General features: G+C 41.1%; 2 protein-coding genes across 2 annotated transcripts in view; one reads left to right on the plus strand and one right to left on the minus strand.

The window, feature by feature from the left end:
- LOC119735687 (ubiquitin-associated and SH3 domain-containing protein B-like) overlaps window positions 1–17,139 on the minus strand; it is a 30,884-nt gene extending 13,745 nt beyond the window's left edge. The window contains exons 1-6 of the mRNA XM_038209540.1: window positions 16,867–17,139; window positions 7,952–8,005; window positions 5,262–5,448; window positions 3,964–4,162; window positions 1,692–1,861; window positions 929–1,140 (exon numbers count right to left, since the gene is read on the minus strand). Of these exons, the coding sequence (XP_038065468.1) occupies window positions 929–1,140; window positions 1,692–1,861; window positions 3,964–4,162; window positions 5,262–5,448; window positions 7,952–8,005; window positions 16,867–16,982 (938 nt within the window). The 5' untranslated portion in view covers window positions 16,983–17,139. The remainder of the gene's footprint in view (window positions 1–928; window positions 1,141–1,691; window positions 1,862–3,963; window positions 4,163–5,261; window positions 5,449–7,951; window positions 8,006–16,866) is intronic.
- A 1,549-nt stretch (window positions 17,140–18,688) lies between these two features.
- Window positions 18,689–25,790, plus strand: LOC119736138 (protein EURL-like). Its single transcript, XM_038210149.1, has 4 exons — window positions 18,689–18,887; window positions 20,888–21,887; window positions 22,585–22,647; window positions 25,372–25,790. Exons 2-4 carry the CDS (start codon window positions 20,942–20,944, stop codon window positions 25,521–25,523), a joined length of 1,161 nt encoding a protein of 386 aa, XP_038066077.1. The 5' UTR covers window positions 18,689–18,887; window positions 20,888–20,941; the 3' UTR covers window positions 25,524–25,790.
- Window positions 25,791–26,004: the final 214 nt, after the last annotated feature.

A 26,004-nucleotide genomic window follows, 5' to 3' on the forward strand; every position in this document is an offset into this window, starting at 1 on the left:
TTTCCCATCCAGGGGTTACTATTGGAAATGACGTTGCAAAGAAAGAAACCACTGGGGACGAGGTTGGCATCAATGCATTAATGAACAAGCAAAAAGCAAAAGGGTGAGGCAAACCACCTATCTGGTTTCCTGGGTCCTTAAACACACATTGCACACTGACCTACATGTACACTGGACCTAAATCTTAATATCCCATTTGAAGGACCGGATACTTCTTGATGATAACAGAGGATCTTTCAGTTGCCAGGCGGAGATCTGTGAAATCAGAAATGTCCGGGTTCCGATTTGAGATAAAAATCTGTTCGGGAAAAGAGGGCTAATGCATGTTTATGTGTAGCTCAAAAAGTTAATAAACCGGTGTATGTATTTACCAAGATATGTGCAAGAATTTCCCTGTTCATTGTCATAAACAGTGATATGGAAAAGTTGCAATAATGAACAGAGGACAGGTTCATAAAGATAAGGATCAGAATCAGCCAAATGAGACTTATGGGCCCCCTGCGCGATCAACAGAGGGCGCTTTTTGACCACCTTTGAGAGCTCCAATGAAAGGCAACACCAAGTCGCGTACTGGTTCGTGCACGTATGGCCCAAAGTACGCATGACTAATTTTATTGTGAATATGCACAAAAGCCATAGCGTCTTTGCGTGAGCGTCAGGCGTTGTCACCAATGCGTTCGAATGTCACTCCTAGTGGTCTTCCCCAACTCTCCCTTCCTTACCATTGAGGGGGTACTTGTGCAAGCAGCCCATAATGGAGCAATGGTCAGTAATGAAACCAGCAACTAGCCCACTGGTCTAGTTTGGTCCTACATGTAGAAAGCACCTAACTGGCACTTGAATCCGTTGACTCAGTCCAGTAGTCCAGTGGATCTACCAAGCTCTCAAGCATGTCACTACCCTTGATGGAATTCATATGCCCCTTTACCTATGCACAGTCCACGTATCAGACTCCGGTGCCTTCTCCGTGTAGTTCCCAGGGAGCATTCCCGTCAGTCCCGTCTGATGAGAGGTTCCCTTGTACCAGCCATCGTCGTTAGCGCCCCGGTTGTCTGAGCTGGACATGAAGATGTAGTCGTCGGGGATGAGTTCTAGCTCATCGTTGGCTCGCGGTGTGTGGGAGTACAGGACTCGCAGGACCTGATAAACGGGTGGGGAAAAAATGGGGGAAAATGACATGCTTCACAGAGCTATTTCACAAGTCAAACATGAGTCAATCACTAGTCAACCACTTTTCAAATCATGTCGCAGTTAACCTTTTACAATGTTTGGAATATATAATCACGGCGGAAATATGTCCTTTTTAGAACATCATACTATGTGACCTGAGATTCCGGTAACACAATGACCAACATAAAAGAGGGGGGGGGGGGGTCCCTCCGTCACATATTGTGCTACATATGATTCTCACTGTGTATTTTGGTTGTGAACAAAATAGCTTCAAAAGTGGAAAAACTGACTTTACTTTACTGTTACGCATAGAACATTCATTCATATGGCGGCGGTCATATTTGGACGACCTGGTCAAACTGGCCAAAAACTGACAAAAGTTAATGTACGGTATTTAGGCATGCGCTATCCAGTCAGTATACACATGTTGTGATCAGTAAGGTAGCTGCCCCACTATGTCTCCCTCTACCTTCCCCCCCCCCCCTCCCCCCAACATCCGTCAACCTTGCCATAGCCAGTACCTCTGTTTTAGCCGCCCGGGGATCTCTGGAATACAGCCTGAGTTCCCAGCGAGCCGCAGCCTCAATGTTAACCTCCTTGGATAGTTTCTCCAGGACGTCGTGGTGCGCGGCGTTGAACTGATAGGCTAGGGTCATGTGCAGCTGCTTCTTATGAGGGTCCACCTTCACGCCTGAAAACCAGCATCAAAGACAATTGTAAGTAAAATGTCACCTTGTCAATGGCCAATCTAGGTTTATTAACCCTAACTCCCTAGGCCTTTTTGCTATGATGTAGCCTCAATCCTGCACAATCCTCCAATTGGCCTCATGGAAAAATAGCATATATAGCCTCACTCCTGCAAATTCCTCCGTTATTTCTTGAATATGGTCCATGGAGGGGTGGACCACTGCCTGAATCCTGCAAAATCCTCCGGCTATGACTGTCAATAGGCTGAGGCGGAGACAGTGACGTCCTGGAGCAGTACGGAGGATTTCAAGTATAATCAAGGACTAAATTTATGCACAACTTAGCATAAACAACACAAGGTCCGGCCCAAGACCTTGACACAGTCAAGGGCGGATCCAGAACACAATTTTTGGGAGGGCCCAAAAAATTTGGTCCCCCAAAAAAGTGGGTCAAAAAAAATTACGGCGTGGGGTTCGGGGCCCGCTTAAGGGCCCCGAAATTTTTTTGGATTCTAGATGCTCTGTGGTGCGATCTGAGGCAATTTCTGACCACTTTAACCAATGTTTTTTTGAGGAAAAGATGGTGGTGTACTCATTGCCTGCCTTAATTGCGATGTCACATAAAAAAAATAAAAAAATTGCTTTCGTTTTGGGGGGGGGGGGGCCATGGCCCCCTTTGGCCCCCCTGGATCCGCCCTTGGACACAGTGCGTACTCCGAAATCAGCAATGCATGTTTGCCATGTAACCTCAATCCTGCAAATTCCTCCAATTTGCAAAAAGGAGTGGAGGATTTGGGATGGTTAGGGTTAAAATACAGGACTACTAATGACACAAAGGGGTCTGGCCCCAGCGTTTTCCATTGTATTTCTGTATTTCAATGAACCTGGATTCGCCATAGTCTATGTAATAGACCCTGACCCTGGCGAAGCCGACCATGGCCTATTATACATAAACAGATTTGGCTATTTATTATGCAACTATAGTGCGTATGACCTCGAGAAACTGACCAATCAGCAGGCGCCTTCTATACGTGCGTAATTCGAGCTCCAATCCCCGTGTGCGAAAACATCACGCCCACGATGAGTCGCATTTTTGTACAGGTTGTTGTATTACAAAAACACGGCATTGAAATTGACCAATCACAATCTTAGTCCTGATTTCGGAATGAAATGAAGTCACGCATGCTTTGATATATCAGACATTAGACAGGAGACTGGGCTCCGTGGATAACGGGTGATACTCAGACTAGATTCGCCACTGCATGGTCCCTAATCTGAAGAAATTTACTCACAGGTGTTTGCCCATTACATGGTTCGAATACTGTTGCAAAGTGTTCAGTACACATTTGTGTATTTAAACACTGTGCTTTAGGCCGCCCTTAGGTCAACCTTGCGATGGCGCAGAACACTTGGTGACTGACTTTTCAGGATCAGGCTGCACCTGAGCTACGACTGCAGGAACGTATCAGTCACCAATTTGTTGCAACCTGAGTATATAAATATTTAGAGCGAAAACTCCCCATTGCCCCGTGGAGATACTTTGAAGCCATCCTGAGCGCAGGCATGTTGAATTTACCGTATGTGCGTGTTTGTAGAACATAGTGACATTAGATGGAATGATTTCGAATAATGTACTCTAAATGCAACGCGCACTTGTACATACGCGAACAACGTAAGAGCGTTTTCTATGAGTATGATGCACACGTTTGCGTTGTTCGCGCAGAGCAAAATGAAACGCCCATTTACTGATTGTGAGTTTTGGTTTTGGGCTTATCAGCTTTGAGAACGTACCAGCACCAGTGTGAAATACAAACCCAGATATGCAAATATAGCTGTACTAAAGCCGTACTACATTCCAAGTTTTCCATAGATTTGTGCACAAACATGAATGCGCCCAGCAGGCTTCACTTTGTACAGTCAGTTAAGGCTCTATTAACCCTCCTACTATTTAAGAGGTCACCAACGGTCAAAATGTTTTCTCTCACCTCCTGGCATTTTGGGTACAAACCAATGGGGGTCTTGACCAATATTGACCCAAGTAATAACCAGGCTGACAATGCATGTTTCCATAGGAAGGCTAATGTAATATAAGCTCTACGGTATTTACCTGCTTTGACCAGTGCCTCAGCTTTGAATTGGTTGGTCAGGATCCGCATGAATTCAGCATGAGTCTCCTCCACGAACAGACCGATGAAGTTGTTGGAGGAGTAATGCTCCAGGCTGATGGTCTCTGGGGCTTTGTCTTCCAGGGTCTCTACGGCCTCCTGCAAGGCTGCGGTCAGCATCTCCACCTTGCTGTCGTCACACTTGAACGTGGCATACAAAGAGAAGGTGGTACATGATTTAACCAAATCCTTTCGAAAAGATCCTTTAAACAATTTGCTACATGTATATCCCTAACCCTCCAGGATATGTTTGCTAGAACCCTACCAAATGTGGCAACATGCAATACTTGACTAAGTTAAGCCTGCCAAATGTAGCAGGATCCATCAGGGGAAAAGTCTCATGGCCACACTGCCTCAGAGTTTGTGGTCATGCACTGCACGCAGCAGAATACAACTGTGGCATTGTTCAATGGGACTAGCTCTCATTGTTTCAGAGCTGGCCATTCATGCACTGGTGTTGGTAGCTGAATACATCAAAGTGCACCAGTTCTTTTCCACCTGATGCCCTGTGTTGCATCTGGCAGGGTTAGGGTTAAGGCATTGGAGCATTTAGGATTGTGTTGGTCCAAGATCGAACGAGGATTGTGTTTCTAATACGAAGCCAGTCCCAGGCATGTGTGACAACCATTAGTATCGACTAGTGGTTGATTTGTGACATAACTTACACCTGCACAATCACAGCATCACGTGAACGCCTCTAGTAAAATGATGTACAATGTACAAAGCTACTGGTTCCCTACTTTGCTTCATGATGCGCGCAGTGGCACACCCAAGGGGGGGGGGGGGGGGGGGGGGAGGGGTGCCTCGGGGGGCTTGAGTCCCCCCCCCCCCAAGAGGTTGTTTATTTTAATTTTATTTTAGTCCCACGATTTGACCTTGGTGATTTGTATGTGGCCTATTTTCAAGTAGTATAATGGGGTGTAAGTGGCGCCACCAACATCAAAATAGTTTGTCCCCCCCCCCCCCCCACCCCCAAAAAAACAAATTCTTTTCTGCGGCCAAAAATTTTGGGCAAAATTTACTTCAAAAAAATTTGAAAAAAAATTTGTGAGCCCCCCCCCCCCCCCAAACCCCAAATCCTTGGTGCGCCACTGGATGCGTGCAGCTATTGGTGACCAGAGATGCAACCGTGCTGCATGCTCCAATTCCACGTAGTCCAACCATCCTTCGTTAAAACGAAAATCCAATCCAGTTTTGGACCCGACCAAGGTTATCAGGGAAATGAGAGATGTTTACTTACGGGGAAAAATGAGCACAGCGTGACATGTGGTAGCAGGCTGTGGGCTCCGTTCCTGCCACAATGCTGCAGGGATTTGGTCCAGAACTCATCCAAGGATTCGCCTAAGGGTCCGACGGGACAGGCGTAGAGGACGTACTCCCGAGGGATAGCCTCGTCAAGCGTAGGGTCGTCAACATGGTCAAGCAGCCTGAGAAAGATATTACAGAGAAAGGAATGAAGTAAATGAAAGCAAGATATCTACACATTGGAGAAAGTGCAAAGAAGAGCAACCAAACTGGTTCCTGCTGTAAGACATCTTAGCTATCCATACAGGCTAGAGGCACTCGACTTGTAAAGCCTACAACAAAGGAGACCAAGAAATGACCTTATAGAAGTGTTCAAGATTTTCAACGGATTTGACAAAACACAACCAACAAGATTCTTCAAAATCTCCAACACAACAGAAACAAGAGGACACAACATGAAGATCTTTAAGACTGGGATGAACACAGCTCTGAGATGCAGGCAAGATTTTTTCTCCCACAGAGTAGTCAACACCTGGAACGATCTACATATACCAAGTTGTGTTGTGAATGCCAAGACTACAAATTCTTTCTAACATGAGCTCGATGAGTACTGGAAGAGGTATGCATGGTATGGGGTCATAAAGGCTTATGAAGCCTAATACTTATTCCCATTAAATTGTAAGTGTAACTAATTGTCGACCACTGGCTTGATTAGAATTGGCCGCAATGGAAAGGTATAAAATGTACAGCTGGTCACAAGTTGGCCAATACATGGTCACAAGTTGGCCAATACATGGTCACAAGTTGGCCAATACATGGTCACAAGTTGGCCAATACATGGTCACAAGTTGGCCAATACATGGTCACAAGTTGGCCAATACATGGTCACAAGTTGGCCAATACATGGTCACAAGTTGGCCAATACATTGGCACTGGTTGGCCAAATAGGCCAGTGGCCATTGGCTTCACTTACCAGTAAGAGGTGGCAAACATTGTTTTCTTTTGGCATGCTTTTGTTCTATCCTTAGATTTACAAGTACGTGTAGAACAGGTTTCGAACTGTAAGTTATTGTGGAAATTATAAACATTTAGGCCTACTGGTTATCATTTTTCCTTGTTTTTTGTCACACTATATACATGTTTTTATGTATACATTTATTGATAATACAGGATATAGTGTGAGTACATGTACGTGTAGAACAGGTTTCGAACTGAAAGTTATTGTGGAAATTATAACCGTCGGGAAAAATCAGCTAAAAATTTACTGGTTATCATTTTTCCTTGTTTTGTTTCACACTATATACATTTATGCATACATTTATTGATAATACAGGATATAGTGTGACCTGTTACTAGTGGCAAATGGGGGAAGTGGTCTACAATGTACCTTTAATTTGCACAGGACGTTGGTGTTTCCTCTTTCACAGTTGGGACTACACGTATACATGATATCAGTACAATCACAATAGACAGATCTAAAATGCAATTGCAAGGAACGCTTTCTGCTTTCGGTTCTTACAGGCACATTGGTCTTGATCCAATTAATTAACATTGAAGTGATGTTTATATTGTTCCGGTATTGAAACCACAACTGACCATGAAACAATGTTTCAAAACCAAAACTGTGCAAACACATTGTAAACGTTGCATACATGTATGGTTCATGATCAATTGCAAGGAAACTTCTAATGACCTGTGCAATACGAACAAGCTGTATAAACAAAAATTGCCAGACATTAAGTATGAAATTAAAACTACAAAGTTGACCTCAATTTGCATGTTGAAACCCTAGTGGGCGTGGTAAACCTTGGTGAATGAATATTGCCACCTTTTTCATCATCAACGTTACGTGTTGCATAATAGCGATACGTTTTGGAGTGTTTTCATAGGGATAATGTTGCACTATTTAACATGTTCAAAGTGTAATAGAAAAAAAATTGCCAAAAAAGCAAAACAAAACACATCAATCGTTTTTTTCACGTGCCAACCGCGACTACAGAGGAGAGCGAAATCGGAGCATAAGACCTGCATGTATTTTAGTACATTGTACACTGGATGCCTCTCCATTATTATAAACCCTAACTCCCTAGGCCTTTTTGCTGGTAGCCTCAATACTGCAAAATCCTCCAATTGGCCTCATGGAAAAATAGCATATAGCCTCAATCCTGCGAATTCCTCCATTACTTCTTCAATTTGGTCCATGGAGGGGTGACCACTACCTGAATCCTGCAAAATCCTGCGGCAGTGACTGTCAATTTATGTTGAGGCTTGGCCATTGACATCCTGGAGCAGTACGGAGGATTTCAAGCATAATCCAGGCCGGTATGTTTATGCATGGCTGAGCAAAAACAACACAAAAGGTCTGGCCCAAGACCTTGACAAAGTGCATCCTATGAAATCAGTCACACACTTTTGCAATGTAACCTCAATCCTCCAAATTCCTTCACTTTGGCAAAGAGGATTTTGAAGGATTCAGGGCGGTTAGGGTTAACCCTTGCATTTTTTGCTTCTGCACACTCCTTAGGAATTTTACATAAAAAAAATGTTACACACTGACAGCGTAGGATCTTTTAACATAGGACAATGTAGGATGAGTCGCATACATGTACATTGTATAAAGCGGTATACAGTACATTTTCATGTACATGGTATATAAAAAAAGTAGAATCATGTAGGATAACTTACCAGTCTGACGCTAGTTGGATATCCTGATGACCTGTAGCTGCCAAAGATTTCTCTCTATCAATGAAAAGAAAAAAGAAGAAGATGACAAGTCAGTATATATAGTGATCTTAATTTTTCCCAAACGCCTTCAAAGAATCCACTAAAGAAGACTGACTGTACAATCACTTTAAATCGATATCGACTCAGTGCATCATGAACAGTATGCTTTTTGACCACTTTCAAGAGCTCATCAGAGGATGGGAAGGCCTGCGTGTAATGGTTCACACACACATAATAGTTATGCTTCTGGTTTCCCTACCTACCCTATTCTAACAGCCCATGCCATCATTTTTTTATGGGGAAAATGAGAAAAAAAACACCCAAAACCATCAATTTCTACCTTTTACCCTTGACTACACGCAGACGCCTCCATATGATCGTACACCAAAAAAATTGGCCAAAAAAGAAATTTCCCTACCTACCTACCCAATTTTCAAATGCCATGTAATCGGAAGCAGAATTTTAGCCTGATCACTACAGGTACCGGTAAGTTGATCACAAGTCAAGTCACAAAAAGTGAATGGTAACGGGAGACAAATAATGACAAACGAATGTTTTTTGTCACAGTTTATTGGAATTGTTATACTGGGACTTGTGAGTGACAGCATCAGTTGTATTTATTTATTTTTTTTATATTTTTTTTTTGGGGGGGGGGTTTTTTTCAACATTATATTGAAGCAGAAATAAAAATCCAAGTTTTGCTAGCACCCGATTTCATCAAACTCTTCGTAACTTACGATGCATCGCAGCGCTGCGACGCGTCGTATCTCTACGATGCGTCGCAGCTGCGACGCGTCATGCGATCCATTTCACTAAACACGTCGTAAGTGCGACGCGTCATAGGTGTATTTATAGCACAACTCGGTGACTGTTTTATGTCTTTAGTCAGCGTACAGTAAATAGTCGTCTGATATTCAACAAAGAGTCGTCGGATCTCAGCTCGAAATTTGTTAAAACGTAAAACAAAATGGCGGCCGTGCGATGCAATTTTGAAGAAAAACAAGCTCTCATTGGACTGTATACATGTAGCTTCTTTGAAATTTCAACTCTAATATTCCGGTCTAATTCATAATTATTCAATGAATTTTCTATTTACAACTTAACACACATTGCCTCAGTATTATAATCTCGTTAATGTAATGCTTGTGGCATAAAACTGGCTTAGAAATGACTCTTCTTATTTTGCGATGACCAATAGACACGTCTTAACTTGCGACGTGTTTTAAGCCGTTGTCAAGAAACTTACGACGCGTTCAACACTTCGCAACTTTCAAGTTGCGACGTGTTACACGTCGTAACTCGAGTTGCGACGCGTCGCAGTGCTTCGTGAAATCGGGTGCTGGTTCTATTATCCCAGGAATTATGTACATGTATGGAATGACTAGTAGGCCTATACCTGTACTGGTACCTCATGAAAACCAATCTTTAAAGGGACTGTACATCATTGGCTTTTGCTGTAATTTTCAGAAATGAACTATTTGAGGGGTTAGTATAATAGATCACATATTGTTACAATGACATGTTTGAAGTTTTGTGTTCAAAAATGCTGGAAAACTGAAATGTTCAAGTAGTCTGATTCCCTGACTCCACTAAGGATTAAATGGATCAATTTATAGATGCCGGAAAATTGTAAGGTAAGGGACCCAGTCTAGCTGGCCTGCACCCATACATGAACATGTAACCAATAAGCAAAGAAAATTCGGACTGAAAAAATGGTAAATTTGAAGCAGTAGTTGGAAAATAGTTAGGTTTTTCCAATGGTGGTCGGCCGACCACTATCATGACTGTTGGAAATTTAAACAAAATACCACTTTTCTTGAAAATGACTTTACACCAGGTGACATAATTTTACAGGATGCTTGAGTCTGAGACTGTCATTTATCATAATCCTAGTAAGGTACAATGTATTTTGTAAAAATGTGTTAGTTTTGTTTTTCATTGTTTGCAAATGTTGTATATTCCCTTTAACACAGAAGGGATGTCTTTCATTTGTCAACAGTTCTTTTTTTAACATGGGATGGAGGTACAAATGTAAATAGTACACATGTGAAGAAATGGATACCCGACAAGAGAAGACCAGGGTGTACACGCAGGGGAATCAAGTTAAAGTGTTGAATGATGGGGGCTGAAAAATTTATGAACTCCCCCTGTACACCACAGACTTGAGCTCATGTGTTCTGCCTTATTGACGATGTATCTGTAGTGTCATTTTCAACATTTAGGCCTATGTAAAACTGGTACAGCAATTGCGCACATTTAAGATGAACGAAACCAAACATTTGTGACGGTCCCAGAGGGCCAGCCTAGTACCTAGAGTCCTCTTTGTACAGTACCTTACCTTTCTCACTGACTGACTGACTGACTGACTGACTGACTACTCATTTAAATAGTAATTTGAAACTTAAAAGGCATATTCTATATTTTTACACAATAATCTTTTTTTCATATACGTTTACAGTGTGTATGGGTCATTCCATAAACTTGGGATCCACATTTTGTGTGTCCCTATTAGTACATCTCATATAAGATTTTGTAAATTTAGGACAATTTTTAATACCGGTACCTTCTCCAAGAGTGATACCTAACAAGCAACAAATAGGCCTAAATAAAAATTACATGAAGTTGGAAGTCAATTTTAATTACTTGAATCGCAAATTGCACAGGTCAGGTGTAATATGGACACACAAAAAATGTTACACTTTTGGACCCCAAATTTATGGAATGATCAATGTACGTGTACATCATTTCGTCGTGTCCGTGCAACAAGGTCGTATCTCCTAAAATGGGCCATACATGAAAAGCGAGTAGAATGTCAAAAGGTTGTACCGGTAGCTCACTCAAAATAACCTGGATGTACACACAAAGTCAATGGACGTCGAGATACGACCTCGTTGCACGGAGCATTCGAGCGAAATACGACTTTGTTGCAGAGAAGAGTTACGACCTTGTTGCACTGACACAACGATTTGTACATCACAAGTACCGGTTCATGTACACATGCACGAGTACACAAACATGTACTTCCTCAACTGTGGACATGGTAGATAAGGCAGGCACAGTACCTGCATCATCATGTACATTGTTATACATGTATATGGTTGAATGCCCAAGTTTCTTTTTTAAGGTTGACACATCATGTACATGTAGGCCTATTGTTCAGTGTTGGGGTCAATGCCACACTAACCATTCAGTTTGTTCTCAGTCTGATGGCATCAGCACCACCGTAACCTACGCCCTACCCCATGTTACACTGACAATTATCTGAGGAACAATGAAACATTTTTTACAAGCCACATGTACATGTACATGTATGCTTCTTTTGGGACCCTCGTTCTATGATTTATTCACACGTTAATTGTTATAAATACATGAATTTATTTGTTAAAACTGTGGAAATATTAAATGAACTGAACTGAACTGAACTGAACTGTAGATATACTTTGTATAGATCTCCATACTGTAGATGGTAAAAATGTTGGTTGTACCATAGAGGGCAATTCCACACCAAAGTGGACATGACACCAAAAAAATCAAATACATGTGACTTAAACAAATTTGGCATCAAATGAAAGCTAAAAGTCTATATTTTCAAGATTTGAAGTCAGAATTTTATTTTTTATACATTTCGGTACCAAAAAATAGGATTATGTAATAATCCTGTTTTAATCCTAAAAATGTGATAAATAGTGATATGAAAGTATTCTACCAAAACACACACAAAAATACGACTAATGCCATCAGTTTCTATCATGAGAAAGTATTGGTCTTGAAAAACCTACTAAAACTTGTTTTTAACATTTTGCGTAATTTGCTTCGCTTCAGTGACTTCTAATATTTCAGCCTTTCGCAAATGTCCTTCCGTTACCGAAAAAATACATATTTTTAATTTATTTTTAAAACTTGCAGTATGAATGCATCGAAAGTTATTGTGTAAAGCAAGTTTAGGTAGGCCTTCAATATGACATTATAACTGACACTGCTGTACTTCTCGTTTTTTAATTACAATTAATTAAATCACGTCCTTCCGTTACCAAATTGGTAACGGAAGGACGGTAACGGAAGGACAAATCGTATTTTTATCAAATGTTACGACATTTGCGCCCATGTTTGAAAAATGAAAATCACTGGAAATACATGCATGTATAATGAGCATTGAAAGGACATTCATGTGACCCACCTTCACAAAAGCGGGATAAGCAGGGCAAGGTGTTTATTACAAAGGAAGGCACAGGCATGTACAACATGTACAATGTACATGTACATATATGCTGATGTACCAGTACTTGTACATGTATGGAGTTGTTGCAGAAAATCAAATCATAAAGTTGCTGCCATCAGCATTCATGGACAATAGAGAAAGATACGAATTCTGTGAAGCCATTCCAGAAGCAAATTAAGTCAAAAATGAGATGGCAGAAAGTACCGGTACTTTGGGGCACTTTCATTCAATTTACATGTGTAAGACATGTGAGGTGCAATCTTTGACAAATTATGCCCAATTAAGTTAACAATTTCAGTTTGGATGTTTATAAATTAATTGTTACTACTCTAAATCATTGTAATTTGATTTCAAACATTGATTTTAGAGTTCAATTAAAAGCAACACCTAACTGAAGCCATCAGTTCTACCGGTAGATGTTTTTACCTTAAATGTACATGTAGGATGGTCCCCCCCCCCCCCCTTTAGGTAAACCACTGAACCTACCGGTATTATTATTAAAAGTTGTTGGTGAACATGTAACCAATATACTCAAGTGCTCAAAAACTGTGTATTTAAACTTTTAAGGATTGAGGTGATGGGTTTGAAGTCTATTTCTGTAGTTGTCTTGTGTTCGTGAATTATGTGTTTTGGGTAGTTTTCGTTTTTCTTTTGTTATCATTAATTAACAGGCTTCTACCTTTATCTGAATAGTTTCTTGGGTATAATTATTTATGCCAGGTCTGAATATTGTTGATTTCACATTCAGTTACACATTTCAGCAATTTGTTTCACTTGTATAATTAGTGTAAATTCACATTTTGTTCATGCTATAATTGAGTAAACCTTTTGTCCTTCCGTTACCGTCCTTCCGTTACCAAATCATAATCTGCTTAAAACGTTGTAATTATATTACCGAAACACTTCAAGTCAAATGAAAGGCGGTATAGTATGGATAAAGCTTCAGGGATTCCATTTCTTACCTTTAAAATATAATTGCCCCATAAAATTCACAGAGTTTACGCAAAACGCGAGTAAGTTGGAAAACACTTGTCCGTTTTACTGTCCTTCCGTTACCGACCTCATTAATATTCATAATTCATAAACGGGAGGCATTCATGCCCCCCAAAAGTGTGGAAAATGAAAGTAGCATTATAGCAATACAATTTCGACATTTGTTTGCTGTAACTATGAACAGTGTCTGTGATACATACATTTGAATTTTTGTTTAATGAGTGAAAATGTCCTTCCGTTACCGTGGAATTGTCCTAGAGCCATTTTTAAGCGGGCGTTAATTTTACAAACGGATAGTTGGGGAGACCACTGAATGGGAGGGACACTCAAATGTATTGCCTCCCCCACCTGATGACACTCATGTCAAGAGGCCATGGCTTGATGCACATTCAGATTATTGTGGCGGCCTGTGTCGACGTAGCCTGGGATTGCCCTCTGCCGACCCGACGAGCGGTTGTAGGGAAGGAGAACAGGTCCGTTTTGGGGCAGTCTACCGCCAGGCGCTCGCAGCTGCTTCCTTCCACACACTGGGGTTGTACTTGGGCGGACACAGGGGAATGGGATGGGACTGGGGTCTGATGTTTCTACAAAACAGCACTCAAACTCGATGTGTAATTGGAGTAATGATTTATTTAAAACAAAGATCACCTTGGTAGGATTACTTTAGTGGCGCCTATGATCACCTAAACAGGGTAACACACTGAGTAGACACAATTCCTGGCCAATTGGGAGAGCTTAAATATCTGCGGTGACTTGGTCTATTTACTCCAAGAAAAGGGTGCACTGGACTACACTGAACTACTCACAAGGCTAACAGTAAACTGGACGTGACTCTAATGGGACTTCAACGGACGTGACTCTGTGCGGACTCTGCAGTAACTACGACAGACGGGACAACGACGGAAGGTACAGAACTACTCACAGGACTTTGACTGCCTCGAACTGTTTCCCGCCACAGAGTGACTTTCCCGCCACCGCGCACTGCTTATATAGCCGCGCGGTATGCATACGTCACGGCATTCATGAATAAACCAACTTAAAGAGGGCGTCCTAACTTCGGACCATAATTTCGCTACATTATAATTAGTTTTACACAGCCATGAGATTTTTCAGACATTTTGTTTGGCCTTAAGCCAAATCCTAAACTTGGAATGGTGCAAAATAGTAACTATGTTACAGAATTTGTAATATAACCTTTATTTGGAAAACCAGTGAACTGAATCCGACTGAGATTTTACAGAAGATTAAAATGTAGTACATGCTTCACAATTATGTAAGAAAAGTAGAAATAACATTTCATTTTTTCAAATTCTGCTTCAACCCTGAGAGGGTCATGTTGTTTGGGACACCCTGCAGTTTACAATTTCTTTACAAAGTCCTCTGTGAATATGAAGTTAAATTTATGGCATTTATGTAACGTGCACGTACACAAATGTTGTAGTTTCAATGACCTGTCAACATCCTATTTAACAATCATTTAAGCACATGTACATGTACAATGTATAGAAACCAGAACAGGAAGTAAAACCATAAAACTATATGGGTACGTGCGGCACGTGTTCATCAGGGTTCTCCCCAGACAGGGCTCTGGAGTGCTCTGAAACGTGCAAAACTAAATCAGGCCCACTAGCTTTACTCCAAGTTTAGCCAGCAAATTTCTCCAAAAATTCCACTGGGGCAAAGAAAATGTCCTCAGTATTTCACCAACCAAGTTTGCAGACCAAATTCAATTTCTAAAGGAGACATTTCTTCAATATTTTACACATGAGAGGGAAGTCAACTGATTTCAAAATGGGGCTAAAGACTAGACTGGTACATGTCCAACCATGCCATGGTCCAACTATTTGAAAAGGCTGACCTCTTCATTCAGTGTCAATAGTCTGGTGGCTTGACTACGGAGAAATGTGTAGTAAATTGAGACTAGTTCCCGCTTCATGCCACATGTTTCTTAAATTCTTTTGGCATGGTTGATTGATGCAGTACTGAAGCTGTGTTGGACTGGTTGTTTTAGGTGCCAGTCTATTTTCTTGTTTTGCATGTTTTCAATACCTTAAGTTTTGGGACTCTCATACACAGTATTGAGAGTCCCAAATTTTCGGACTAGGTTCTCCCCAGGATTTTTTCAAACCTGTGGGGGGAATGTACAACTTGCGAAGCCACAGTGTGGTACTGTGGGGTTCGGAGGCCCGTTTCAGGCCCCCCAAAAAATTTGACTTTATCACTGGTGCATTTAAGAACAAATCTGAAACAAATCTTTTTTAATTAATAAAAGAGAATCAACATTTCACAAACATTACAACTTCCTGAACTGGCAAAGTATGAATTGGTAGGCCTACATGTACAAATCGTAGGTCTCAAGTGAAATACAGGATTAAGTGGGAACCTTGTAAAACATTAGTCGCGAGGGAAAGATTTCCATACCTGGACATCACTTGTCACCCTGTGCACAAACCCTATTACTACATGTAGACTGGTCTGAAAAAAGTGTTTTCTCAGGAGTTTTTGCTTCAATATTTTCCCTGCTAAATTTTACTTTTAGGACATAAATTAGGCAACAAAAAAATAATAGTTTTGATTCCGGTTTCCCCTCCTAAGTCCTAGTCCCTATTCTGACAGCCCCTACCTGAATTTTTTTTTTTTGGGGGGGGGGGAAATTAGGAAAAAAACACCCAACATGCCCAACACCATAAATTGACTACACACAGACGTCTCCATATGATCGTACACAAACAGATTGGCCCCCAAAAAAATCACAACCTTCCTTTCCTTTTTTCGAATGCCATGTGTAGGACAATCGGGTAATCCTTATCTTTTACACCTCTATTTTTTACGAGTTCTATTCAAAACTGACTTTTGCAGATGACTGTCCAGTACCAAAGTGATTTTTGCAGGCTAAAGGCTAAAGCAGTCTTTTTTTTTCCATATAAACTCATGTTACATGTAGTTGTAATTTTGAAAGCACTTTCAAAGGAAATGTGACTTTCCTACCTTTGTTTGCAGTCAGGTGCATGTTGTAGTTCTCACAACACGAGTGAAAGCCCAACATAATGAAAGCTTGATGCTGATTGGCTGCTAAAAAAAATAAATAAGATGTTTATTTTTTTATCAGCCAATCAGCATCAAGCTTTCATTTGCATCGAGCTTTCATGTTTGCCATCTTGGTTTTTGAGTCAGTTTTCTGGTTGTCACCGTCGTCTTTACCCCTTAATTTCCCTCATAAATCAAAGCCCTGCCCTCTTTCCACAAAATTCTGCTGAGTGATATTCAAGGTGTCACTAATTGTTCAGATGTGCCAAGAAGTATCAGAATGTCAATTTTGAGAGTCATTTAGTCAACTGATTTGGTGAGTCTTTCCCTTCTATAGGAACGGGGTCCTAAAAGTAAGGATTACCGACAATCGGAAGACGGAAGTAGAACTTTGGGGGGGGGGGGCCTTATCCAGTTATCACTTTCTGAGTGATGGCTGATGAAACTCAACAAGGGAATAATTAGTGATGGCCATGGGAATATTCCCGTAGCGAGTACCCGAACTCTGGGGCTCCCGATCCCGGAGTTTTAGGACATGTAGGATAAGAACCGAGGTGTCATACTCCTAATCCTATACTAAAACACGATCACGGTTACCCGTTAATGGAGCCCTTATTCCTCCATGATTTATACGTACACTCTGTGCTTGGGAAATCCCATGCTCATCAAGATGTCCGATGCGCTGGCAGCCGACTTGAGACTGGCCTGGCGAATGGTCCGCCGATGGTTGATAATTCCCGCCGCACTCGCCATCTTGCATGTCTCGATGTGATTACTCCACCGTCGGTCTCCTCAGCAGAATTTACGGAGGGAATTTTATGGCGGACAGGATGATCGAATTTTAGACACCCGGGACTTCAACATGTAAACACGCGCGTGTGAATCAGGAAGTGGTGTTTACTTAAATACAGGGAAGCTCCGATGGAATGTCACGGTTTGATTGGCTGAATTGAGTTAAGAGTTGTGTCAGTCCTGCAGACGTTGTTTTAATACTCTGGCATCATACATTTCACGACATTGACAGTAAAAGTAATGACTACATGTACTACGCAAAAAAAAAAAAAAAATGCGGAAACTGTGACCATCAGTTCCAGTGCAGTTGCCAAATCTTCAAAATGAGATATTTGGAAAGAATATGCAGACGCCACTTCTTTGGTTGTGTACAAAGTCTATGGAGAGTCGAGTGCCATTTTCAAAGTATTTTCCGCAACAAAATGGAAAATAAGTATTTCTTGAATCATATTTACCAAGGTTTTCCAGTTCATCTGAAAATGTGAGAATTATTACCAATCTGAGTTCAGATGTGTAGCCTAAATTGCGGATGACTATCCGGCGCGCTTTTTACAATGAGCAATCACTGTATTTTATGATACCGGCGTAAACCGTGCCCGTGCAGAACGACTCCACCTGGAATGGCGCCCTCTATTGTCTTGAAAATATTTATTATGCAGCATTCTATGGTTTCGATAATATGGTGATTGATTTCTGTCCTTAATTTTTAAAAGAATAAATTTTCATTGTGCATATTCTTCACCCCACGCGTGTGTCATGATTTGTGTGTGCACTGTATGTTTTAATACCTACTGCCTTGTGTCCATCAAGTTCCGTGTCAAAGTCTCAGTTATCATATCATTGCATGCGTTGTATCATAGTGTGTAAATAAACAATTCCATCACCTCCCCCATATCAGCGTATACATGCCCTTTTTTACCACTTTTTTTTTCAAAGACATTAATGTTTAGGCCATATCAACACGATTCGAAACTATTCCCATCAAAACTTTGGGATGATCACGTACGGAGAATGAACCTACCTGCCTGTTTTTTTTCCCCGCTGATGTTGCCGCCACCTAATTTTGTTTATTATTTTCCTTTACTGTGTATCGACAGTTTAATCACGCAATACGAAGGATTGCAACCTACATAGCCTACATTAGTGGGGATTAATTGGCACATCTTTGAAAAAGTTGCTAAACTTGGGAGGAATGGGGTTGTAGTATCCGGCTAGTATAGACCGGCTTCCACATAACAAGCCTAACCCATCCCGCCGGAACACCGTCCCGGAAACTATTGAACTTTTCCACAGAAGAGCCTCACTTAATGACGTATCAATGTTATCATGGACTGTTTATGCCAAACAAGGTTGGGACAACCCGCGCCCAGTATTGTCACGGTGTGTGCCTCATGACGTTGCACCTGTCGCTTTGTTGTCTGACTAATGGATTGATTTTGACAGCACGCCCAGTGACGTCACCTCACTGCCTTATTTTGTATCAGATAGTTCATGACACAATATAGAGATAGGTCGACGGTCGACCAGAATTGTTTTCAGTTAATTCGGGGATAATATACCTATTTTAATGTTGAACTAAAACCATAGCACACGTTACTAGATGAAAAAGCAAATAAACGTCTCATCAGCATGTGCATAGAAGTCCAACAATTACAATTTTCTCTGTCATGTACTACACGTTGAGAAATATTCCCGTCGATATCAACACCAAAACATTGTGGTCGCAACGACACATGACGTGACGCCAAACGAAAGTATGCATTCGTGCACAACAAAGGCCCGTTGAAAACCACTCTCAATATGAATTCCGGTTGTGTTGAAGATACAACTTGAGCTGGTCGGAAAGAGTAGATTTTCCTCAGTTTGGTGAGTGTCATGCTGTAAAATTTTGGTGTTTAAAAGTGAGAAAAAAATCCACATTTTTGTCATGATTAAATTTTCACTGCGTGCCTACTGCATGTGTAGTGTGTGAACGTGGCGTGCGTGCGAGAATGCCCGTCTCATAATCCCTTCATTGTGCGAAATGCTTTTTGACGATGTGTACTTGTCGAATTACTGGCATTGTCATTCTATCGTGTGTTTACCGTTTACAGGTGGGGTGATCATGAATATGCTTTCTAATCTTACTTTCTTAGCATGGAAGTGGAAAAGATGTATGTTTTTGCATGCTAGAAATAATCTGATTAGAAGACGAATGTTGCAATGCACTCACAGACACTAGTTTACTGAAATTACATCACTTCTTAGAATTGTAACTTTATATTGTAATGGTGAAATTATTATTTATTTTCAGGTTTTTTTTATCCAGAACCTTACAGAGTTGACTGCCTATTTATAGGCCCAAATAGTTGAAAAGAAGTCAATTGAAAGAAATATTTAAAGCTAAATGTTAACTCCAAAATTTGGAAAGAGTTCCATACCTGTACTCCTAGGACTATGATGCATCATAGTCCGAGTAACTTGGACCCAACTTATCGCCTTTTTTAACATTTGGACATGGTCTGGCGATAGTAAGGTCCAAGCTAATACCGAGACCTAGACCACATAGTCCCAAAAACCAACATTTTCCAACAAAAAACATCAGATTTCACCTTCAAAACGGCCTCCAAATTACTAGATATGCCACCTGAGGTACAAGTAGACATCGATAATTAAGATGGTTGTACTGAAGTTTACTTACGATCCAGAAAAAAAGTGAAATTTTCCGTTCAAATCTGAAGACCCCCTCTGCCTAGGTTGTCGTTGTTGTGCTCACGTTCAAAACTGCATGATAATGGCGTCTGACCTCGACCTCATGCAAATGTAGTGACGGCGTGCTTGCGCATAATGCACTGCATGCACGGCAGATTCCCCTGCGCCGCGCCGACGACTGTTTCCTGATGTAGAGTGCTGTGTAAGTTGGCGGTACGTCTAGGAGTCGCGCTGGCTAGCCAGGCGCATGGCTGGCGCTCTACATCAGGAAACAGTCGTCGGCGCGGCGCAGGGGAATCTGCCGTGCATGCAGTGCATTATGCGCAAGCGCGCCGTCCAGACATTTGCATGAGGTCGAGGTCAGACGCCATTATCATGCAGTTTTGAACGTGAGCACAACAACGACAACCTACAATGACCTAGGCAGAGGGGGTCTTCAGAATTGAACGGAAAATTTCACTTTTTTTCCGGATCGTAAGTAAACTTAAGTACAACCATCTTAATCATCTATGTCTACTTGTACCTCAGGTGACATATCTAGTAATTTGGAGGCCGTTTTGAAGGTGAAATCTGATGTTTTTTGTTGGAAAATGTTGGTTTTTGGGACTGTGTTGTCTAGGTCTCGGTATTAGCTTGGACCTTACTATCGCCAGACCATGTCCAAATGTTAAAAAAGGCGATAAGTTCGGTCCAAATTACTCGGACTAGATGCATCATACATGTAGTTCTAAGAGTACCATACCTGGACATCACTTGACACACTGTGCACAAACCCTATGAGACTGGTCTGAACAATTTCCAGTGGTTTCTCAGTAAATGCTTCAATATTATTTTCCCTGCTAAATTTGATTTCTTAGGATACATTGTATTTTATCGCTTTCTGATGGCTGATAGGTCACTGCAGGGAAAAAATATGGATGTCTACCGGTATGTCTGGAATTCTTCCGAAAGAAGTTAATTGAAGGAAATATTTAAAAAATAAATTTTGTTTCTGTGTGCAGATATGTTTTGTTGAAAAAAAATCAACCCACATATAAATGCACGGTGGTGTTTTTCATATTTAAAAAACGTTTTCATCCATTTTGAATCTAATTGAACTAAAGACATCATAATCGTGATCAGTGACATTCTGATGACTCATTGAACAGTAAATTTGTTTGCTTTTCTATTTGTAGAGTTATTTACACTGTTGCTGTGCTGCTGGTTTCAGTGCATCAATATAAAGAAAAATGTCAGTCACAACACAAACTCCACCAACACAAGAAGACGCAGACGACAGCTTTGTGTCGATCAGCCTAGAGAGCAGCGAGTCATGTGGCATCTGTGGACTGGACACGGGTGAACAGCTAGCATCGTCATGCAAACTGTGCCACCTGAGTTCGACACGACAACCCGTTCAAAAGGGGTTCAACAAGATGCCGGACGTGTTACATGCGGGGATAGCTGCTCACGAAAGTTGCCTTGCCAAATCACACCAGGTCCTTGCGCAGGCTGGACGGCGCCCCTACCAGCACAGTCCCTTGCCCCACCGGCGGGGCATCAGCGTGCCAAGTGATTTCCCCACCCTCGGGCTGCAGGACACCATCGGGGACAAGCTCCAGTGGATCATCAATTACGCTAAGAACGAGGACTTAAGAAACCGGCAGAACCTGCTGCAGGTCCACAGCAACCCCTGCACGCGCTCCAGCAGCCCCATCATCTTCAGGGCGCTGACGGAGGACGCCCTCTTGAGACGGCATAGTGAGAACAGCCTGGATACTAGTTTTGTTGAACTGAGGAAGAGCTATTCCCGGTATCTCTACGGCACGAGCAGCATCACCAAGTCGCACAGCAACGATAACGTGGGATGCAAAACAGGATCTTGCCCGACCATCAGTGTCGACAGCAATCCTGAACCAAAGACTGACACCCCAGTGCCTTATGTTGGAAACGTGAAAAGTCCAACAAAGTCACCTAGAAAGGCTTCGCTGCAGAGCACACGTCAAGACAGTACAAGTCCTATTAGACAAAGCAAAGTTCATGAATTGACGGACAATAATAATGACAGCAAATTTTCCGAAGGATCAAAATCAGACTCACTGACTGTTCCTGATGCTGAAAAGGAGAAAGTGAAGCAGGACGTGAGATTTGAGAGCCAGCGATGGAGCAACAAACAGAAAATGGACAGGCAACAATGTAAGTATTTTGCTATGTCTCAAATGAGTGAAATGGGCATTGTTTGGCTACGGCTATTCATCTCATCAATAAGCAGTTTCAGAGATACCGCCATGCATCGTTGTTGTCACGGGTGGGGCCTAATCATGCTCAGGATACAACCCAGCATGATTGTACGTATTTCTAGTGAAATGCCCCCGGAGATTACCACGTGACCACAAAGATGGCGGTATCCGTGAAACGGCTTACGGCAAACCCTGAAATGCCCAATTTGGGCTGTGTTAAAATTACATTGCTATGGCTGTCAAACCACATACTGTACATGAGCTGTTGAAGCCACATACACTGTCAGCCTTTACCAAGAAATTCAGACACAGCTGTAGAGGGAGCGAGATGTAGGAGGAGTTGGCCGAGGGGTTTTCCGAACCTAGACCTTGTCTCTGGCTCTGGGAAATCACTTGCTCCGGGGTCATTTCTGAAGCCGTCAAATGCCAAAAGTTAAAGAAAAAACTCCAAACTCTGGCCAGGTGTTATAAAGAGTGATCTTCCTGAAGAAAAACATGCCCCTATATTTGATATCCCAGTTGTCAGTCTATTAATTTTAGTCCTCTTATTTTTCACATCTCAACTTTTGCAGTCTGTGACCACATGAGGAGTGCCAAAAAAGTCTTCCCAGTATAGTACCAAAACTTGAACCTTTTTTTTTTTTTTTTTTCAGTGAACAGCATGAGCGGAGCCCAAATAAAGGCAGTGGTTTCCAGACTGGAGGGGCTCATCAAAGGTATGTGTATACAAATTCCTCAAAAACTTCTAAGAAATGAAAAATCTTAGGAACACATGGATTCCACTTTCGTTCTTAGTTTTACTGTTTAAAGGTAATAGACACGTTGCAAAACAATTGTTTTTGCTGATTCGAGGAACAACAATACAGAAAATCTGAAGCAGGTTATTACAAAAGTAAACCTGTCCAAAGTTCAGCTCAGTAGATATCATACTTAACCATGTTCACAGTTTTATTTTTCTCGACGCAAAGCACCTAGCCTTGTCTAGATTAAAAGTTGAGAGCACGATTGTTTGCTCGTAGCCATTGTGAGCAAATGATGGTACATACATGTATGTAGTTTTCTAAAAAATGACAGCATACTAGTAGACATGTACATGTAGGGCCTACTACTTTTTACCCTTGACTACAGGCAGACACCTCCATATGATCGTATACAAAAACAATTGCCCATTTTTTTTTTTTTTATTAAATACCATGTAATTGGAAGCAAATTTTTGGTCTCAGCAATTATTTTGAATATTTTGCATATTATGGGATTAAAGAAATTTGATCACCAGCGAACATGAATAATATTTGTACATTGGTGCATTTACGTATTACATGGATATAACATGTACACGTCTACGATGAATCATAAATTCATAGCTGCATGATATAATGATGACGCTGTAAAAACAGTCCAGATATTATTCAGCTTCCTTCCTCATGGAGCAGATACCATCATTATCATAATGAGGAATCTCTCTCTACTTTATTATTGATCTGACTATATTGAGCAGGTTTTTAGTACTGCGTGTAGATGACGCTCAGCATATTGGCAGTTACTTAATTGAGACTGGTGATATTGGAAAGGCTCATCCTTCTCATTAGGCCGATGTTGTTATGACAATTAAAGGCACATGCACCATCTGTTCTGTACAAAATAGATCAAACACAAGGCAAACACGGAGCAATGCCTGTATGTATACAGTCGACTCTCGTTAGTACAAACTCTGTTATTACAAATTCTGGTTAAAACAACATAAGGCCTTGGTCCCGACTGTGCATTTATGTGCACAATGAGTGGGGCTGATATTCCTCTTAATACAAAATTCTGACATAACAAACAATTTAGCTACATGTACCTGTCCGAACGAGTTTGTATTAATTTAACGAGACTCGACTGTACTGCCATTGGTAGCTAACCCTTAGAATGGGTAAATGAAGGGGTACCAATACGTTCCCTCCCGTTTGATCTTGAAGAATAGCTTTGTTTTTTTTTTCTTCAACTTTGAAGTGCTATTTCCCAAGAAATAGAAAGTTATTCACTTTTGAATGAGACATCGAACACATTATTTCTTCGCAACAATCAAATTATTGGCTGCCAGACAATATTATATTCGTCTCTCGCAGGGCGGGTTCATTGTGCACAAAATGAAATTTATTTTTCAGAGGGTTGGAGATGCCCAAAACCGGAAAAAAGTTGTTTTTTTTCCTTCGTTAAAACAAAACATAGAATGTACACATTGAAATTTTGTTTGGAGAAAAAAAAAATCAATTTTTTGAAGAGCATTGAGTAACGGTAGGCCCTATCATCTTTAAAAAATAATTGAACTACATACATGCATGTAAGTACCGATGGGTCAATATGTTGGACAGAACATCCACATATGCTTTTTTTGCGGGTATGCATGTTGTGCACACTACTCCGATAATGGACTTCATAGTATTGATTGATTCAGTGCATAAGGGGCTTGATTAAAGTCTAAGAGGCTTGGTGTGTTTGCACAGGTGTTGAAGGATTTAATCAATGGTACAGGTACTTATATGCAATTGGCTACTGTCATCATTACATGGATAATTGACCAAGCAGATAGAGTGCAGCTGAGCTTGCAGTGTTGATTTCCTTTCTGTTAAAAGTCAGAATAGTTCTGTACAGTAAAAACTCATGCCAACAAGGTCAGGTTGTAGCACATGTAGGCCTGTTTTTTGCAAATAGGTTAAAGGGAAAATACAACATTTGCAAACATCAAAAAATAAAACTACCAAATCATTTTGAAATACCTTGCTGGACTGTTAGTGAATGACAGTGTAAAGCTTCCTGTAAAATCATGACATCTGGTATACTGTCATTTTCAAGAAAAGTGGTATTTTTGTATCAATTTCCAACACTGGTCGGCCGACCAGCGTTGGAAAAAACTGGCTTTTTTTCAAATACTGGCCCCAATTGACCATCGCACTTGTTTGCAATCGATTACACACCTATGAACGGGTACAAGCCAGCTAGACTGGTTCCCTGACCTTACAATTCACCAATGTATGTAAACTGCTCTGTTTCTTCTTATATGGAGTCAGGGAACCAGACTACAGAAAAATGATTGTTTTTCTTGCTTTTTATAGCATTTTCAAACCCAAAACCTAAAAAAAGTCAGTGTAACTATATTTGCTATATATTTCCAACCCCCCAATTCCATCCATTTCTGAAAAATTACAGCAAAAGCAAATGATGTATATTCCCTTTAATTACCGGTAATGTATTTATTTAGTAATTAAATAACAAACAAATTGCAAAAAATGACGACGCATTACTAACATGTATGTCAGATTTTATTTGAAAGACCCTGTCACTTGACGTGTGACTTTATAATTATTGACTAAACGACAACTCAGTTTGTTCCATTATTGATGTACTGAACTCATGAATATTCAAAGCCTCCGTTCTCCACTTCTTCTATCCTTCAGACATCTCTGTAGAGCTGGTGGAGCTCCTCCAGGAGCGAGACTCCCTGGGCCAAGAGGTCAAAGTTCGCAACCTGACCATCCAGAAGCTGGTCAAGATGAAGCACAGTCAGCAGGACGCGCCGATCAAAACGACCGGTGCTGGTAACATATGATACTACATCGTACATGTACCGGTACTGTTAAAACTCCCCTGCAGAGAATTTAGGAGAAGAACCAACCAAGTACCAAGTACCAAATACTTGGGCTTGGGCAACTGTGACATATTTGGATTTGGGAGTCAATTCCGATTGCATATTCCAGGATTGTGAAAACCTCTTTAAAGGGAAGATACAACATTTGCAAACATCAAAAAACAAAATTATCACGACATACCTTACTGGATGGTTAGGGAATGACAGTTTAAAGCATCTGGTAAAATCGTGGCTCCTGGTGTGCTGACTTTTCAAGAAAAACTTTATTTTGCCAACGCTGGCCGGCCGACCAGCGTTGGAGAAAACGTTTTTTTTTCAAAAACTGTTCCTACTTTTTTCATATTTATTTATTCCGCATTTTCTCTACAATTGATTACACACCTGTGAAGGAGTACAAGTCTGCTAGACTGATTCTCTGACCTTAGACCTACAATTCCCCAAA

Source organism: Patiria miniata, unplaced genomic scaffold (assembly GCF_015706575.1).
Source record: "Patiria miniata isolate m_02_andy unplaced genomic scaffold, ASM1570657v1 HiC_scaffold_29, whole genome shotgun sequence".
Taxonomy (NCBI): Eukaryota; Metazoa; Echinodermata; class Asteroidea; order Valvatida; family Asterinidae; genus Patiria; species Patiria miniata.